General features: G+C 61.8%; 2 protein-coding genes across 2 annotated transcripts in view; both read left to right on the top strand.

Annotated features, from left to right (window-relative positions):
* Positions 1-841: 841 nt before the first annotated feature.
* On the top strand, positions 842-6187 carry EFNB3 (ephrin B3). The gene is made up of 5 exons (XM_059381075.1): positions 842-1499; positions 3673-3965; positions 4255-4347; positions 4458-4562; positions 4987-6187. The coding sequence occupies exons 1-5, from the start codon at positions 1378-1380 to the stop codon at positions 5394-5396; spliced, it is 1023 nt and encodes a 340-aa protein (XP_059237058.1). The 5' UTR covers positions 842-1377; the 3' UTR covers positions 5397-6187.
* Positions 6188-13112: 6925 nt separating this feature from the next.
* Positions 13113-16856, top strand: part of DNAH2 (dynein axonemal heavy chain 2) — an 81104-nt gene continuing 77360 nt past the window's right edge. The window contains exons 1-2 of the mRNA XM_059379815.1: positions 13113-13202; positions 14145-14882. Of these exons, the coding sequence (XP_059235798.1) occupies positions 14639-14882 (244 nt within the window). The 5' untranslated portion in view covers positions 13113-13202; positions 14145-14638. The remainder of the gene's footprint in view (positions 13203-14144; positions 14883-16856) is intronic.

Genomic DNA, 16856 nt, shown 5'->3' with positions numbered 1-16856 from the left:
TGAGAAGGGGGCTCTGTAGAGCCCGCGGGCAGGGGATCTCACTGGGACCTCACCGTCAGAGCGAGGCTACCGGAGGCCTGCGAGGCTGGGCGGGGAGAGGAATGTCACCTCTGCCCAGAGGTGCTGAAAGCGAGGGTTCTTACACCCGAAAAGGCAAATGCTCCTCCCTTCCCCCAGGATAATTGGAAACAGCCCTTCCGGCTGATGTGGGTTTGGGGCTGTAGGTACTCCCTTTCCTCTCCCCCGGCTCCGGTTCTCCCCGCCGCCAGGCAGCGAGGGCCCCAGTTTACCCCCGAACTCTTGCCTTGCGCCCCGTCCCAGGTAACGCGAGAGGGCCTGGGAGCAGAAGTGCGGCGACCCGGCGGGCCGCCTGTACCGCCCACTCCCCGTGTGACCTTGGGCTGGTCTCGGTACCTCCCCCCACCATCCAGAGCCTCAGTTTCTTCATCCCTACAATGGGCGCCCTGTGGCTCTGCCCCTCCCACTTCGCACAGGTAGTCGTGACGACCAACTCAGCCCACTTTGTGAAGTGCAGAGCCTTCAAGGTTATGACTATTCTCCCCAGACCTGCCGGGAGCCGCCGCGGTGTTTCGGGCTGGTGGGGGGTGGGGGTGGGCAGGGGGAGGAGGCCGCGGGAGCTAGAGGGGCCGGGCTCCTCGGGGCGGCGAGGGCGAGCGCCTTTCTGGATTTGGGCGCGGAAGGTTCCAGCCGCCCGGGCGGCCCCCGGGCCACAGGGCAGAGGCGCCGGGGCGGCGGCGGCGGCAGCGGGGGGGCGGGGGGAAGGGGTGGGGCGAGGACGGAGGGGGCGCGGGGGGCGGCGGCGGCGGGGCGCGCGGGAGGTGCGCGAGGTGAGGGAGGTGCGGGGGGCGTGGGCTGCGGGCTCCGCCGCCGCTCCGACGCCGGCTCCAGCTCCGGCTTTTCCCTCCGCCATCCTCTCCCCCTCCCCGCCACTCCTTTAACTCCCCCCTCCCGGGCTCGGCACTGGTTTCCTCCCCGAGCCCGCTGCCCTCAATCCCCGGCGAGGCTGGGGCTCCGGCTCGCGCCCCTCCCTCGTTCCCTCGGCCGGCGCCCCATGCCGCCCCCTCCCGGTCCCCGGCTGCCCCAGTCCCCCACTTAGGCCGGCCCCGCGATCCCGGGGTGCAGGAGCGCGGGCCGGGGGCGTAGGGCGCCCGCGGGCGGCCCCTGGAAGGGCTCTAGCGGGCTGAGCGCTCCGCCGCAGGGGCGCGGGCAGAGCAGGAAGCGGGTCCGCGTGGGAGCGGGGGGCGGCAGCCGCCGGGGTGGTCAGGGCCGAGGAGCCGGGCCCGCCGAGGCAGTCACCGCAGGGGGCGAGCGACTTTGGGGGAGTTGGTGCCCCGCCCCCCAGGCCTTGGCGGGGTCATGGGGGCCCCCCGTTCTGGGCCAGGGGGCGTGCGAGTCGGGGCCCTGCTGCTGCTTGGCGTTTTGGGGCTGGTGTCTGGGCTCAGCCTGGAGCCCGTCTACTGGAATTCGGCGAACAAGAGGTGAGTGGCCCCGGGCTGGGGAGACCCCACACCCTTCGGGCAGGGAATAGGGGCGCATTGGGGATTTGGTGGGTGGGTAGGGGGCTGGTTCTCGGAGCTGGGAGGAGGCCGGAGGGAGGGGTGCTGGTGCTCTGATGCGAGCTGATGGGGAGCGAGACAGAGGTGATATTGGGAGCCAGACTCCCTCCCGGGTCGCAGACAGACAGAGCTGGATGTGGGTGGCGACAGCCATGTGTCGGGAGTTGGAAGGACCCCACAGGGGCAAGGATCCGAAAGTTCCTGGGTAGCCGCCGGGAGGCTGGTGGAGTGGTTATTTGGGTTTGCAAGGGACCTGTGTCCTGTCGGGGGCTGGGCTTGGAGGGAGCCTGGTTAATGTCAGCTCTCCAGAGAGCCGCTGAGTAGGTGCCGCGGAGTGCGGAGGGGAAGGGCAGGGTGCCTCCCTCCCCAGAAGGGACTCGGTGTAGAGGAGGGGAGGGAAGGGGGCTCCGTGTGGGGGCCCTGGGGACAACTCACTCAAGGCTTCTGGACTCTCTCCACGCCGTCTGTCCCCTAACCCTTGCCCACAGCCAGAGGGTCAGTGAGCCCTTGGCGGATGGCATTCCCAACCAGAAGATATTCCTGCCTTCCTGGCTTGGAGACTTTTTTTTTCTTTTTTCTTTTCTGGAAGAAGCCTGGAGCCCCTTTTTTCTCTCTTGCATCTAGAGTCCAGAGGACTCCCTTGCCCCCTCCCCCATCCTTGCTGCAAACTCTTCCACCAGACCCTCCCCTGGCTTGCTTGCTTTGCTCTGAAAAAAGGCCAGGGGTCACATGAAACTTCAAGTCACACTGGGTAGGACGGAACCCTTGGGAGGTCATCCAGGCCCCTGGCCCGAAGCGGAGCCCGCTCCCCGCGAGCAAAAGAGTTCTGTGTTTTGCGAACTTCCCACCTACTTCCCCCGCGGGGAGGCTGTGTGAGGCCATAGGAAGGGGAAGGGGGTGGGCTTGGAGCCCACCGCATCGGAGGGCTTAGTCCCAGCTCTGGTGCTCTCAGCTGTGTGGCCTTGGGCATGCCACTTAACCTTTCTGAGTTTGTATCCTCAGTCCTCCCACCTTTTATGAGGATTAGAGAGGTAAGGTGTTTGAATGTATGACATGCTCATTGAAGGAGAACTAGGATTATTGTTTGTCTTTTCTTGACTTCCCAGCCTCCCTCCCTGCTGTGTGTCTTTGGGTATAACCCCAAACATCTTTTCTCAGTCTGCTACCCACCAACTCCCAGCTGTGGTCTGAGTCCAGCCCAAGGCTGTAAGTTAGGCTTATTCTGATAGGGTTGAGCAGAGGGAGAGGTAGGGTGTTCTGGGGGCTCCTTGTGATGGGGGATGGGAGGGAGTGGTCATTTAGGAGTCTGGGAAAATCCCAAGTGGCGGTTCTCCCTGAGGACCCAGCTCTGAGACCCCGTCCCCACTCATGCACAGGGAGAGGCTGTAGTCATGGGCAGAGGAGGTGTGGGCTCCTGGAGGCTGTGGTTAGCAAAGTCAGTCCCAGAGCAATAGGGGACTTTCTCTGGGAAGTCTGAGCCCCAGGGCAGGAGGGTACTGAGTAGGGAGATGTCTGGGGCAGCTGGCCCCCACACCCTGCTTCCCATTAGCCTCATTGAGGGCCATTGCCAGACCAGGCATTTAACTCCTGTCACCTTGCCTGGCTAACTTGGGACACCAGTCCGGATTACCCTCCACACTGGGTAACCCCCACCCCCACCCTTCTCTTGCCCTGAAAGCCTTCAAATTCAGCGGTGCCCTGGGGGAGGGGAGGCTCTGCCCCCATGGTTGACTGCCATGGAATAGTGAAATCACCTGGGATGGGTGGGCTGTGTGGTTCCAGAGAGGCCAGCTCCTTGGTAACTGGCATCCCGTTGCCATGGCAACGGCGCTAGTGATGGAGCGAGAGATGGCAGTGTGCGTGTGGTGAGGGCGGGCTGGAGAGTGCATTTGGGCACACCAAGGGGCCAGCGACCTCTGAGCCTGGCTTCCCGCTGCTGCTGAGTCCTTAGCGCCTGACCTGGGGGAGCAGGCCATGCCCACAGGCGAAGGCTGGCCTGCAGGGATGTGCCGGTGAAGGAGACGAAGCTCTGGCGGGGGCGGGGTGGGGGGACTGACCTCTGACACCGCTCCTTGTCCACCTCGCCCTCTGACAGGTTCCAAGCAGAGGGTGGTTACGTGCTGTACCCTCAGATCGGGGACCGGCTAGACCTCCTCTGCCCCCGGGCCCGGCCTCCTGGCCCCCACTCGTCTCCTAATTACGAGTTCTACAAGCTGTACCTGGTCGGGGGTGCCCAGGGCCGGCGCTGTGAGGCACCCCCTGCCCCCAACCTGCTCCTCACTTGTGACCGGCCAGACCTGGATCTCCGTTTCACCATTAAGTTCCAGGAGTACAGCCCTAACCTCTGGGGCCATGAGTTCCGCTCGCACCACGATTACTACATAATTGGTACTGCTGGGCAGAGGGCAGGGTCTGGGGGAGGTGCCCCTGAGACTGAGGGCAGAGGAGGAACCCAGAGAGTACTCCTGATTCCTTCCCATCCCCCCCCCCCCCCCCCCCCCCCCGGGGGCGGCCCGGGGGCCGGGGGGGGGGGGGGCCCCCGGGGGGGCCCCCCGGGTCCCCCCCCCCCCCCCCCCCCCCGCCCCACCCCCGGAGAGCTGTCTGGGTCCGGGAATGGGGACGGACCAGGGGCTGGACTCTGGGCGGCCAACCTCTCCCTCTGGCTCTCCTCTTCCAGCCACTTCGGACGGGACCCGGGAAGGCCTGGAGAGTTTGCAGGGAGGCGTGTGCCTTACCAGAGGCATGAAGGTGCTTCTCCGAGTGGGACAAAGTGAGTAGGGGCTGGGGCACACCTCCCAGGAGCTCCGGGAGGTTGGGGTAGTCCCATATTGATCAGGGGCTGCCATCTCAGCCCCTTTCTTGGCTCTTCCCCATCTCCAGGTCCCCGAGGAGGGGCCGCCCCCAGAAAGCCTGTGTCTGAAATGCCCGTGGAGCGAGACCGGGGGGCAGCCCACAGCCTGGACCCTGGGAAGGAGAACATGCCAGGTAGGAGCAAGGGGTCCAGCCTCCTGCCTCCCCCCTACCCTGCGTCCTGTGCTCTCGGACCCCAGCTGCCCTGCCTTCACCCTTTCCCTCTGCCTTCAGCTGGGGGCGGGGGTGATACAGGAAAGAGAAGAGAGGACAGGAGGGTGGGAGGCAAGTGGAAGCCAAATGAGGAAAAGACTCGATTAGAACTAATTAGCCAATTCAATCAGAGCTGCGAGAAGTGGGGAAACTGCTTGGCGCTGAGCTGAAGGGCTGGACACACCTGGATTCGGAGTGGGCTTTAGGGGGAAGGGAGGTGGGGTCCCCAGGGGGGCTTGGGCACTGCTGGGGAAGCCCACGGGGACCCCCGAGGCTGGGTGTCCAGATGCCCAGGTGGCTCCTTCAGCCCCTCCCCCTCTTTCCTCCTCCACCCCTTCCCTGCCAGGTGACCCCACCAGCAATGCAACCTCCCGGGGTGCTGAAGGCCCCCTGCCCCCTCCCAGCATGCCCGCGGTGGCCGGGGCAGCGGGGGGGCTGGCGCTGCTCTTGCTGGGCGTGGCAGGGGCTGGGGGTGCCATGTGCTGGCGGAGACGGCGGGCCAAGCCTTCGGAGAGTCGCCACCCTGGTCCTGGCTCCTTCGGGAGGGGAGGGTCTCTGGGCCTGGGGGGTGGCAGTGGGATGGGGCCTCGAGAGGCTGAGCCTGGGGAGCTAGGGATAGCTCTGCGGGGCGGTGGGGCCGCAGACCCCCCGTTCTGTCCCCACTATGAGAAGGTGAGTGGTGACTATGGGCATCCTGTGTACATCGTGCAGGATGGGCCCCCCCAAAGCCCCCCCAACATCTACTACAAGGTATGAGGGCTTCTCCGTGGCTCTCCCGGATCCAGCCCTTCTCGGTGGGCGGGGCTCCCCCTCCAGTGAGTCAAAGCTGGAGGGACACCTCTAGCGTCCCCTCGGCCCCTCGCCCCACGAACTCCTGTGCCCCCGCTGTTGTGGACCCCTCCCCCACGTTTAGGACTCCCCACGACTCCCGCCGTTGGCCTTGCGTGGTCCCCCGCAGAGACGCAAGTGTCCTCTTCTGACCGTGACCCAGCTGTCCTTGTGCCCCCATACACCCAGAGCTAGGGGCGGGGACAGTCTGCCTTTTGGTTGGCACCTCCTCCTTTCTGCCTCTCACTGTTTTTCTCTTCTTTTCTCTTCTCTCTCCCTCTCTCTCTCTTTCGGATTCTCTCTCTCTCTTTCTCTCCTGTCTCTAGGTCTGTTCCTCTCCCTAGCGACCCCCTCCCTGCGTCTCCTTTTACCCTCTTGGCTTCCTCTCCTCGGCCTCTCCCATCTCCTGGGTGGGGGGACACCAGCATCCCCCCTCAGCTCCCCCTTCTGACCTCTCTCACCACCCGCTCTTCTCAGTCTGCCAAAAACGGGGGCCTTATGGGGAAGGCTTGGGGCCTCCAGCCCGGCTGCGGGCGCGGGCGCGGGCAGCGGAGCCTCCTCCTCTCCAGCCCGTCTGGGGTGGTTGGGTCGTGACAGCTGCCGCGAGAAGAAGTGTCCTGTTTTGTCAGTGGCCACTAGCAAGATCCGACCCGGTCGGGACACGCGTGTGGATTGGGCCCGACGCCGAACGGGGCCCGCTTGGCCCGGGAAGTGACTTGTCCAGACAAGAAGTGCCCGGGGGGGCCCCCCCTGGATGGACGTGGCCTGGCCAAGGGGGCAGGAGCGGAGCCGCGGGCGCCGGAAGTGCCTTCATCCAGGACAGGAAGTCGTGCTTCTGGAACAGGAAGTGGTCTGGCTGGAACTCCAAGTGGCTTAGTCTTGGGGGGGGCGGGTGTGGGGCGGCGGATGGTTCTTACTCTGTGAGGTGTGGGGTGGGGGGGGCAGGAAGAACTTCCTGTTTCAGGAGGAAGCTGGAACCGACTGGTAGAGGACAGGGTGGCCTGAGGACATTACCCCTGGTCTCCGGTGGCACCTCCCGGGACTTCCCTTCCCTGTTCCCTGGGCTGCTTGTAGGACAGCCAAGGTGACTGCTGTCGGCTGGGGCAGGCCCGGTTTGTCTCGTGCTTCCCTCTCCCCAGCCAAGTATAATCTCTGTTAATCAACAGGACTATCCCCAGAACCCCTGTGTTGTCCCCAGTAACCCAGAGGGCTGTCTTGTTCATCACATCGTACACTTCCTCGTCCCTTCAGACCCAACACAGCTCCCTTCTCAGTGACCAAAATGGTGGCCTACTGACTGGTCTAGGGACGGTGGTACTTTGCCGCTTCCACTGTTTCCATAGCGACCAGCACGTGCCTCTCTCTACCTGCCCCGTAGTGCACAAATCGGGTGTTGCCTTCTTCTCCTCCCAGCTCCCTTTCACGAGATCAGAGCTGCCCCTGGGCACCACGTCGGCCACCTCAGTCACCAGCCACGACGGTCACTTTGTCCGCCAGAGCTCCAGTCATCTCTCTGGTGCTGTAGTTCCCAGCTCCTTTCTGGTTTTTCTAATTGCTCCTTCCAGAGAACAGGAAGTTGGTATTGCCATGGGGGAGGTGGCGGGGTATGGCCAGTCGCCTCAATAGTTTTACTGTAAAAGGGAAATTTGAACAACAAAAACCAAAAAAAAATAAAAAATTAAAAACTTCAAAAGTTGACGAGAAGGCTGGAGAATGACTGGGCTTGAGTTGGGAAAGGAGGGCAAGTAGAAAGGGTTTCAAGATGAGAATTGGATCCCATGGAACCAAGGGGGGAGGGTGGGGAGCCAGTTGGGCTGGAGGGGTGAGGTGGACAGTATGGGGGTGAGGGGTATGGGATGCCCGGCTGGGTGGGCTGGAGGGTTGAAGGGGGCACTGCGGTGGGGGCGGGGGGCAGGATGCCCAGCTGGGTGGGCTGGAGGGCTGAGGTGGGCAGTATGGGGGGCGTGGGATGCCAGAGCTGGGTGAGAAGGCGGAGGAAGGCAGCCAGCTCCAGGGGAGGGAGAGAGGAACCCAGGCTGGGGCAGGAGTTGCCGAGACATCCAGTGGGGACGTATGTGAGCCGATGCCCACACGTGCTGTTGCTGAACCAAATCTCCAGAGACAAGGCAAGTCACAGTCAGAAACAGAGTGGAGAAAACATGCTCAGGGGTTCAAGTGTACCCCCTACCACCCCTGCCCAAGGCACCCCAACTTGGGGAGTTCTGCTGCTGGGGACCAGTGTGGGCCGAAGTGGCATGACTACCCAGAAGACACAGGGACCCAGGCACCAAGGTGCCTGCCCCGTGGCTCCCTGTGGACCCATACCCCAGGCTCTTCCTCCCTAAAAAACCCTGGGTGCCCAGCCCCCTAGACCCAGCTCCATTCTCCAGCCACAAAAGCAGCCATCAGGAGCACCAAGCATCTCCGGAGCCAGTCAGCAGGGGTCACAACCTCTGCCCTGCCCACCCCTCCCCTGACTTTAGGTCCCCTCCTGCTGTCTCCCATCTGCCTGGAGGTCAAGGGGTCCTCCTGCCCTGCTCTGTCCAATGGGACCCCGGCCTCTCCCCCATCTGAGGGGGATGCCCAGGGCCTGAGAGGGGCCGTGCTCTGGGAGGGGAGCTGCCAGGAGGGGAGCTGCCGACTGAGCCCAGGTGCTGGGCTGTCTGGAATTTACTCCTGTCCTTCGGAGCCCACGCTGGAGCTGCTGGAGGTGGGGAGGTTTGAGGGGGGTGGAAGGGCTGGTTCCTGCCCCTTAGTGGGGGTTGGTTGTCATGGCGACATCCCCTTCTCCACACAATGGGAAGCCCCCCTCAGCCTCCCGCGTGGATGGAGCCGACAGCCCCATCGCTGGCTATCAGCCTCAGGGACTTGGCAACCGTCACTATGGCAACCCAGAGCCCAGCAACAGGGCCCAGTGAGAAAGGGAGGGGTCCGAGCCCAGGGCAGGGCTGCGTGTGTGTGCGCGGGGGCAACGGAGCCAAGGGAGAACCCCCCCCCCCACAGACATCCAGGGGCACAGGTGGAGGGACAAGAGGGAAGAGAAGTAGGGATAAACAGTCTTGGTGACAAACACCTCGCCTAAGCAGCCAAGACATCACAACACGCTGAGCGACAGGAAGACACCTGGGGACAGACGCGCAGCTGGGGAGAGGAACAGCATGTCCGCACAACATCCCGGGACACACCCCCTCGGAAAGCGGGTGTCTCTGCACTCTCCCAGCTCTGCAGGCATGCAGTGACAGCAGGGGCCCCGCAGCCCGCCACATGGGTGGCTCTCGGGCTATTGGAAAGCACTAGTGACTTCCACACAGAACCACACATGTCATCCTATTCTCTTCCTGGGTCCAAACACGCCAACGTGCTCCCTGGGTAACGACTACCTCCAAACGAACAGAGGGCCAGGAAGGCATTCATTTTGGCTGTTGTCGTTCGCTCCCTCACTCAACATCGTATGAAGTGTCTACTTTGTTCCAGGTCCTGCTTCGGGCCCTGAGAATATAGAGTAAATGCAGCAAAGTCCCTGCTGTCGCCAAGCCCACCTTTGGGTTGGGGACAACCTGGTAACATTGCTGGCAGTGACAGGTGACACAGACAATTCAGAGTAACAGGACAAAGGGGACGGAGAGTGACAGGGGAGGTGCCTTAGGTTAGGAGGTTGGGAAGGTCCCACTGAAGAGGTGACATGTAATTCTGACCATGAGTGATGTGGAGGGAGGCGTGCGCTCTGGGAAGGGCACATCCGACACGGGAACAGCAAATGCAAAGTGCAGAGGTGAGATCTTGGCATGTCCGGAAGAGAGAGAAGGACCTCGCAATCTTTTTTCTTTTTTTTTTTTAAGATTATTTATTTATTTATTTGACAGAGAGAGAGAGAGATCACAGTAGACAGACAGGCAGGCAGAGAGAGAGAAAGGGAAGCAGGCTCCCCGCTGAGCAGAGAGCCCGATGCGGGACTCGATCCCAGGACCCTGAGATCATGACCTGAGCCGAAGGCAGTGGCTTAACCCGCTGAGCCACCCAGGCACCCAGGACCTCGCAATCTTGCAGACACCCCAGCTGTGTCGCATCCTTCTGCAGCCTCGGCCTGGAGGGGAGCAGGTCACGCAGGGTCTAGAATCCACATTTAGGAAGTTGGTCTAGCTTGGTATTCCTTTCCTTGCCTTTGTGTCTTGCGCATGCATTGTGTTTTCCCCAACTACATTTGAAGCTCTGGGAGGGCAAGGAAGGTGCTCTGAGCTTTGTGGGGACGGCTACTAGTACAGGGTGGTACAGGGTCCAGAGAAGGCAGGCAGAGAGGTAGTTAGGGGACCCAGAGAAGGGACCGCAGAGGCTGAAGCTGCCCCCATCCCCGTCCCAAACAGCAGACGCTGTCCTGGGACCTGAGCTGCAGACAGAGACTCATACTTTGCAGGATGTGAATTAGGTGGATGGGTGTGTGTGTGTGTGTGTGTGTGTTTGTGCGCGCGCACGCCTGTGGTTTATGTTGGGCGGGGGGGGGGGGTGTCAAGGAAAGGGGCATAGAGCAAAGGGCTCCAGTGGGAATTTCTGATGGGAAATGGTCAACATCCCAAGCGGAATTTCAGTTAGAATGAAAAATGGAGCTTCCTAAGGCGCTATCTGGGGAATCACGAACTTTCCCTCAGGGAAAGTTTCAAGATTTGTAGGCAGGCTGGGGGAAATGCCACAGGGTGGCTTGGAGGCAGGGGGTTGGCTGGGATAGGCTTGGAGGGTTGGGGGCAGCACGGAAAGGAGGGGCAGGAGGAGGAGAGATGTCTGAGAGGCAGGGAGGATGGTGGTGGCCTGAGAGGAGTGCTCAGGGCACCAGATCCCAGGGACCCCCGATTCTCGTGGGAAATGGAAGGATTTGGGGTCCTGGTTCTCCCCCTCCTCCACCACCCTGCCCATGCCCTCAGAAACTCAGGCACCGGTTCCCTCCAACTCCAATGCCAGGGCTGCTGCTGCTTCTGCTGGTGCTGGTGAGACTAACAGCCTCGGGGGGCAGCAGCTGGTGAGTGGGGAGGGAATCTGTGTGCTCAGCAAACAGCAGCCTCAGTGCCCGGTGGCTGCCTCCTCCCTCATCAATCAGCCCCAGCCAAATGTCCTTGGATTCCCACCACCCCAAGGGGACTGGGGCTGGGCCAGGGTCCCCAGGGGAGTGAGATGGGGATGGGTGGGGGGAGGCGTGGGGGGGCGCTTGGCTCCCCATCTCTTGGCCTCTGTTCCTTCTCTTCTCTCCTGGAAGCTCTCAGCTCTTCCTGTCGCTGAACGGCTCTCTCCTGGTCCCGACCATTGTGAGGGCATCAGCTACAAATCACCTGTGGGGGTCTGCTGGGGGAGAAGGGGGGAAGAGGGATGAGTCAGGGCTGAAGAGGGAGAGGGATCTACTGTGGTTCTCACGGACGGGCCCAGGGCACAGTCAGCAGGAGGCTGCTGGCACAGAGGCCCTGCCCACCCCCCCCCCGCCCCCCCACCCCAAATCTGCTGCTCCCCACTGGGGACTGAAGCCTCTGGCTCGCTCTCCCCCCCTCAGCCCTTGCTCCCCTCAGGGACCCAGGCGTCCTGCCCACTCCCTTCACCATAACAACCATTCTGTGGGAGTTGTTCAAGACTTTAATATCATTTCATTAAGTCAGCTCATTGGAGAAGGTTGGGGGCACAAAGAGACTGGGGTGGGTAAAAGACAGCCAAGGTAGGGGGGAAGCAAGGGAAGAGTCCCCCTCTCTCCGTGGAGATGGCTCTGAGACATCAAATATTGACAGTGAGAGAACAGAACTTATTAAATCTGGGGCAGGGGCGTGTGTATGTGGGGGAGCTGTGGGAATGGCCGGATGCCTGGGTTCTAGGGGTTAGGAAGGTCTGGGAGGGGGGAAAGCCTTGAGGTTGGGGGATGCAGTAAGGGTCAAGGTCTCACGGGTACAACCCCTCTGTCCCTTTCCTTTAGGGAGTCCTTCGTCTTGGTGCCCTGGCCGGCCCCTGGAGCTCCTGGGGACAAGACCCCCGCCCCAGCTGTGGTTGGTTCCCCTTCAGCCCCCTTCCCCCCCCACCTCTGTTGATGAGCTTCAGCAGCGTTTAATCGGATTGAGCGGTAATTAGCAAAGCGAGATGTTTGATTACCTATTTAGCATAATGTAGGGGGCTGGGATCCCTAGGCACAGCCAAGGTTGGGGGAGCAGTCAGAAGAGAAGCGGGGTCTACACAACGTTCCTTTCCTGTGGGAGCCAGGAGCCCTGCCTCTAAGACCTCGCATCCCACAACTCCCCTCAAATCTTCGTTGCTTTGGGACTTTTCCCTGGGGACAGGGCCCAATCGTGTCACCTCGAGGATCACCCACTTAGTCCCACTTGCAGTGCAGCCGGTTTGGGGCGTGGCAGGACCCCTCACAACTTCAACCCTTGTCTTCAGCGATAGGACTTCGGCCTGGGCTAGGGAGTCCCAAATCAGAGCCGCCCAGAGCCTACCCTAAGAATGACGGGGCGCGGGGGAGGGGAGTCCCGAGGGCAGGTGCTGTTCATTCTGGAAATCATTCTGTTTTCATTCTGGAAATCAGGACAGGTGGGATGGTGGGGTCAGGGTTGGGTGTGGACGGACCCAAGGGCCCTTCAGGAGCCCCAGAGGCCGCAGAGCCTTGTAGTGCCAGACTGGAATGTCAGAGACCCATCAGGTGTGAACACCAACTAGAAAAGGGGGGACCTGTGGTGCCAGCTTCTCCCCCTCCGCATCCAGCAAAGAAAATGTCATCAATTTAGCTCCTCATGGAAATGCAATCAGTGGGCTCGCTGCTGGCTTTGTCTTAATTAGGCACTATTGATGGAAGCAGGGAGGGGGCCTTCCCATCCCCCGACTCGGCTTCCGCGCTCCAGCTTCTCCCGCCGCAGGTAGAGCCCAGGGTTCCACACGCCCCCTCCGCGGCCCCGGGCCCGCAGCGCCCCCTAGCCCCAGCCGAGGTCTGCCCCCCCACACTACGTCCCCTCCCCTCACGCTTCCCCAGGACTAAGCCTTTGTTCTCACGCAGAGCCGAGCCCCTCCCCGGCCCGGTCACCTTCCCCAGGGAGTCCCCGCCTCCCGTTCCCCCCAAAACGGGAGACACTTCCCAGAGCCAATCCCCCGGTTCCCGGAATTCCAGTTCCGTTCTTCCCTGCGCTCCCCCGCCCCGCGCCGCCCGGCGCTGCCAGACCCCGGTCCGAGCGCCGGCGAGGGAAACGGGCGGGAGGGCAGGGGTGCTCCAGCCCCGGTTTTTCCCCCGGACCCAGCTGCAGCCGCGGCTGCCTTGAAATCCTGGAGCGCCTTCCAGCCCCGCGGCGGGACCCCGGGCGCCACCTGCCGGCCGCGCGCGGGAGCGAGCCCGCGGACCCGGGCGCCGGGACGCCCCCGACCCTTCCGGGGTCCCGCTGCAGCGCAACTCGTGCTCTCAGCCCCAGCCCCGCCGGCCCGTGCTCGGACCAGACCCGGCCCGCCCCGGCCTGCCGGACACGGTGGCCCGCCCCGCCTCGCCGGCCCTTGCGGGAGCGGGTCCCCGCGGGGCGCACGCGGGCGGGATCGGGCGGCCGGGCGGCGGAGCGGGGAGGCTGCGCCTGCGCTGTGGAGGCTGGGCTCGCGCCCCGGCCGCTGGCCCCTCCCCTCGCGGGGTTGCCTTGGCGACGCGTGCGGGCGCGGGCGGGAGCGGGGCTCGCGGGGCGCCTTCCCAGCTGGAGGGGCGGTCGGCCGGCCTAGGGTGGAGAGGGTCGGCGTCGTGAGGTGTGTGTCGGGGGCAGAGAGGGAAGACATGGGAAACTTGGAGGAGAAGGGGTCGTGGTGGGGGAGAGGGGCAGCCGGGTTGGGGCAGAGGGCGGCAGGGGCAGGTGTGGGGGGAGGGGAGAGGAAGGCGCGCTGGGGTGGGGACGCCGCGGGACTGTGGGGGGCAGTTGTGACCGTTGTAGGCAAGGTGGCCGCGGGGGAGCTCGCTGGAGTACAGGGTCGGCACCCCCGGGCGCTGGCGCGGGTCCCCAGGCCGGCAGAGCAACCCCTCCAGGCTGGCCCTGGGGAAGAGCCCTGTTGCGGGGGGGGGGGTGTGTGTGTGCCCCCTCGCCTGGCCAGCGAACGCCCCTGGGGCTGCAGCCCGAGGCCGGGAAGCACGGGCGGACGCTTCTCTGGAGACCGGCAGCGCTGCCCAGTAGGACTTTTTTCCTTCGAGCAAAGTCCACATCTTTCACGTCGGAAACTCCTAACCTGCGATCCCTGCCAGGGGCAGCCCGTGGGGCGGGAGGACAGCCACAGGTGGCTGTGGGCCTGGAGCTGGCTGCAGGAGGAATGCCCGGCGGCCGGCCCCACGTGGCCCCAGTGGTTCCCTTTGACCGGGATGCTCCTGCTTTCCCGAGCAGGCCTTCCTCCTTCCCGCAGGGCCTTCTCCCACAGACACAAGGCGGAATTGCACCTTGGGTGACTTTCCTCCCTGCTTCCCCCAGGCTGTCCTCAAGAACGGGAGGATCTTGGTCTTCCTTGTGGGTTGGCCCAGAGTGACTCGGTCAGCTATGCCCAGAGACCTCTTCAGTACAAGCAAAACAGGGTTCCTTCCCCCCACCCCAGCAACGAAAAATTAAAGCGACATGTCACAAATCTGGTTTTTCTCGGCTTAAGGAGGTTGCACATTTTAGTGTGGGTAGGAAGAAAATTTTCCATCTCCCCACCCCACCCTTGCAGGAGGTTATTAGTAAGCTGGGAGGAAAGGAGCTACATGGGAAAATCGTCCTGGTGTGTTTCGTGGACTTGATGCACAGACACAGGGCGGGGAACCCAGGGGCAGTCTTCCTTTCCCTGGGCCTTGTCTCCCTCACCTGAGGCCCTGAACGGTAAGGTGGCTGAGGGAGTGTACAACATCGCAGCTATAGGTTTTTTCCCTCCTGATCTTTTGTTCTCACACTTCTGGGCAGAGAGACGGGTTCCTCAACCCTTCTTAGCGGGGTGTCAGTTAGAGGCTACTGTCTTCAGCTTCCATTCATTCCCAAAGCCTTTAAGGGACTCACTGCTTTTGGACCCAATGCTCTGAAGAAAGTGGGATTCTCCAGGGAAAGGAGTGAGGGCTGCAAGGTCCCTTGTGGTTCATGGCGCAGGGTGTGGGTATTCCCAGATGAGATTATGATACGAAGTCGGGGTGGGGGTGTGTGTGTGTGTGTCTCAGTTTGTGTATTCAGAGCATGGGGGACCGGGGTGGGGGTGGCTCAGTTGGTCGATCCCCAGCTGCCCGCATGCCTGCAGGTCCTGTCCACACCATGTCCAGCAAAGTGGAGAAGAAGCAGAAAGTGAGCGCCCGGGCAAGCGGTGGCCGTGGAGGCACCCGCAGGAGAACTACCCAGGAGGTGCTGGCCTCGCAGGCCGAGGAGAGCCTCCTGCCCTCCACAGAGCCCCAGCCGGAGCCTGAGGCCCTCAAGGAGGAGCCCGGTGGGTACCTGCTGGAGTTGAGTTCGGAGGCACAGTGTTTGCGTTTAAAGAGGGTCCGAGGGCTGTTGCTTCTGGGTTAGAAGCTGGGGGTCGGTGGACTCTCAGGCCTGCTGCTAGGTTCCTCCTTCTGTGTCCCCCCTCCTCCGCAAATGCACCAAGAGCTCACCAACCAGTCCTTTAACTTGGCCTCTGCCTTGGGGCTCCTCCTACCACACCGAAGAGGGTTTGATCTCTTCCTTCTTCCCATTTTCACCCTGGGTGGCAAAACAAATAATGTTTTTCTCCCATTAAGCCCATCACCATGGAGACAGCCTGCTTTGCCACCCTTTGAATCCTAAGCCTGACGGCTGCTTTCTCCCATCTGTTTCAAGCTCTGTAGCCCTGCCTTGCATTTTGGCAGGGGTGTCGGTCGGCTCAGGAGGTCGGGTTCAGGGCCACTAGAAAAGCAGACTGATGTCTCCATGGGGGTGGGGGAGTAAAGAGTTTAAAGAGGCTGCCTCCTGCGGCTTAGATCTGAGGGACTCTGGCCCTGTGGGTTGGAAGGTTTGGTGTCCCTGGGCTATCCCTTAGAGTACCGGCCTATGCGGATACGACTATGAATTAAGCACAGGCCTCCACTTTTCCATGGGGCTTCTTTGCACGGCTGGCAGCTTGTCAATGGAATCTCCTTCTGATATTAGCAGCGGGGAGATTAGACATGGGTGTGGGAGAAGGGTCCGGGATCTGCGGGGTCCCTAGGATCCAGACACTAGAAACAGGCAATTCTCTCAGAACCATTGCAAGGGGGACTGGCTCCTGGATGCCTGGAGCAGAAGGGGGGAAGCAGGAGACGCAGGAGGTTCGGTTTGGAGAACCCTCCAGTGGCGGAAGGGAAGAAGCGTCTAGATGAAAGCACTAACCAGCAAATACAAAGATTCTGGGGCTCCTCGAGCTCTAAGCCTTTCTGTTGTTTGATGTATAACCCCAGCAGACGTTCAGAGAGGCCTGGGGCCTCTCTGCCAGCCCCAAAGCACACAGCAATCCCTGTCACCTTTGGGGTTCAGAGGGATTGAGTCCTGTCCCACTGGAGACAGGGGGCCTGCCATGTCCGAGTGTTTGTGGTTCCCCCCTTCTCTGCCCCCCAACAAATTCGTATGTTGAAATCCTTCTGCCCAATGTGATGGGATTAGTGGGCAAGGCCTTTGAAAGGTACTTACCTCATGGGAAGTGCTTGCTTACACCATGTCATGGACAGGATAAGTGCTTTAGGAAACTGGTTCTGAGATCCCTGGCCCTGTTCTTCCATGTGAGAACACTACGAGAAGCCCGTGCCCCAGAAGGCGGCTCCCAGGGACCAGGCTGGCATCCCCATCTAGGATTTCCAGCCTTTAGAAGCGTGAGAAATAAGTTTCTGGTGTTTATAAGCTACCCGGTCTATGGCATTTTGTGATAGATGTTATCTGCTCTCATAGATAGTGTGGAAGGAGGGCCGAAGATGCTTCTTGTTAAAAGTGGGCCAACCGTCTGTATTCACAACCTTTCCTTCCTTAAGGAAGGGTTTTTCCATTCCCATTAAGAAATGAAGAAGGAGGGGCACCCGGGTGGCTCAGTGGGTTAAGCCTCTGCCTTCAGTTCAGGTCATGATCTCGGTCCTGGGATTGAGCCTCGCATCGGGGCTCTCTGCTCAGCAGGGAGCCTGCCTCCCCCCCCCCCCCGCCTGCCTCTCTGCCAACTTGCGATGTCTCTCTCTGTCAAATAAATTCTTCTTCTTTTTTTTTTATTTTTAAGATTTTATTCATTTGACAGAGATCACAAGCAGGCAGAGAGGCAGGCTGGGGGGGTGGTGGGGTGGGAAGCAGGCTCCCCGCTGAGCAGAGAGCCCTGATGCGGGGCTCCATCCCAGGATCCTGGAATCATGACCTGAGCTGAAGGCAGAGGCTTCAACCCACTGAGCCACCTAGGTGCCCCTGAAAAGCTTTTTAAGTAAAGATTCTA

Source organism: Mustela nigripes, chromosome 16 (assembly GCF_022355385.1).
Source record: "Mustela nigripes isolate SB6536 chromosome 16, MUSNIG.SB6536, whole genome shotgun sequence".
Lineage (NCBI taxonomy): Eukaryota > Metazoa > Chordata > Mammalia > Carnivora > Mustelidae > Mustela > Mustela nigripes.
The sequence above is the reverse complement of the archived record's forward strand: the minus strand, read 5'-3'. Positions and strand labels throughout refer to the sequence as shown.

Coding starts and splice junctions, on each gene's coding strand:
- EFNB3 (XM_059381075.1), top strand. CDS start 1,378: ATGGGGGCCCCCCGTTCTGGGCCAGGGGGCGTGCGAGTCGGGGCCCTG. Junction 1,500..3,672: donor TGGAATTCGGCGAACAAGAG/GTGAGTGGCCCC, acceptor GCCCTCTGACAG/GTTCCAAGCAGAGGGTGGTT. Junction 4,348..4,457: donor GCTTCTCCGAGTGGGACAAA/GTGAGTAGGGGC, acceptor CCCCATCTCCAG/GTCCCCGAGGAGGGGCCGCC.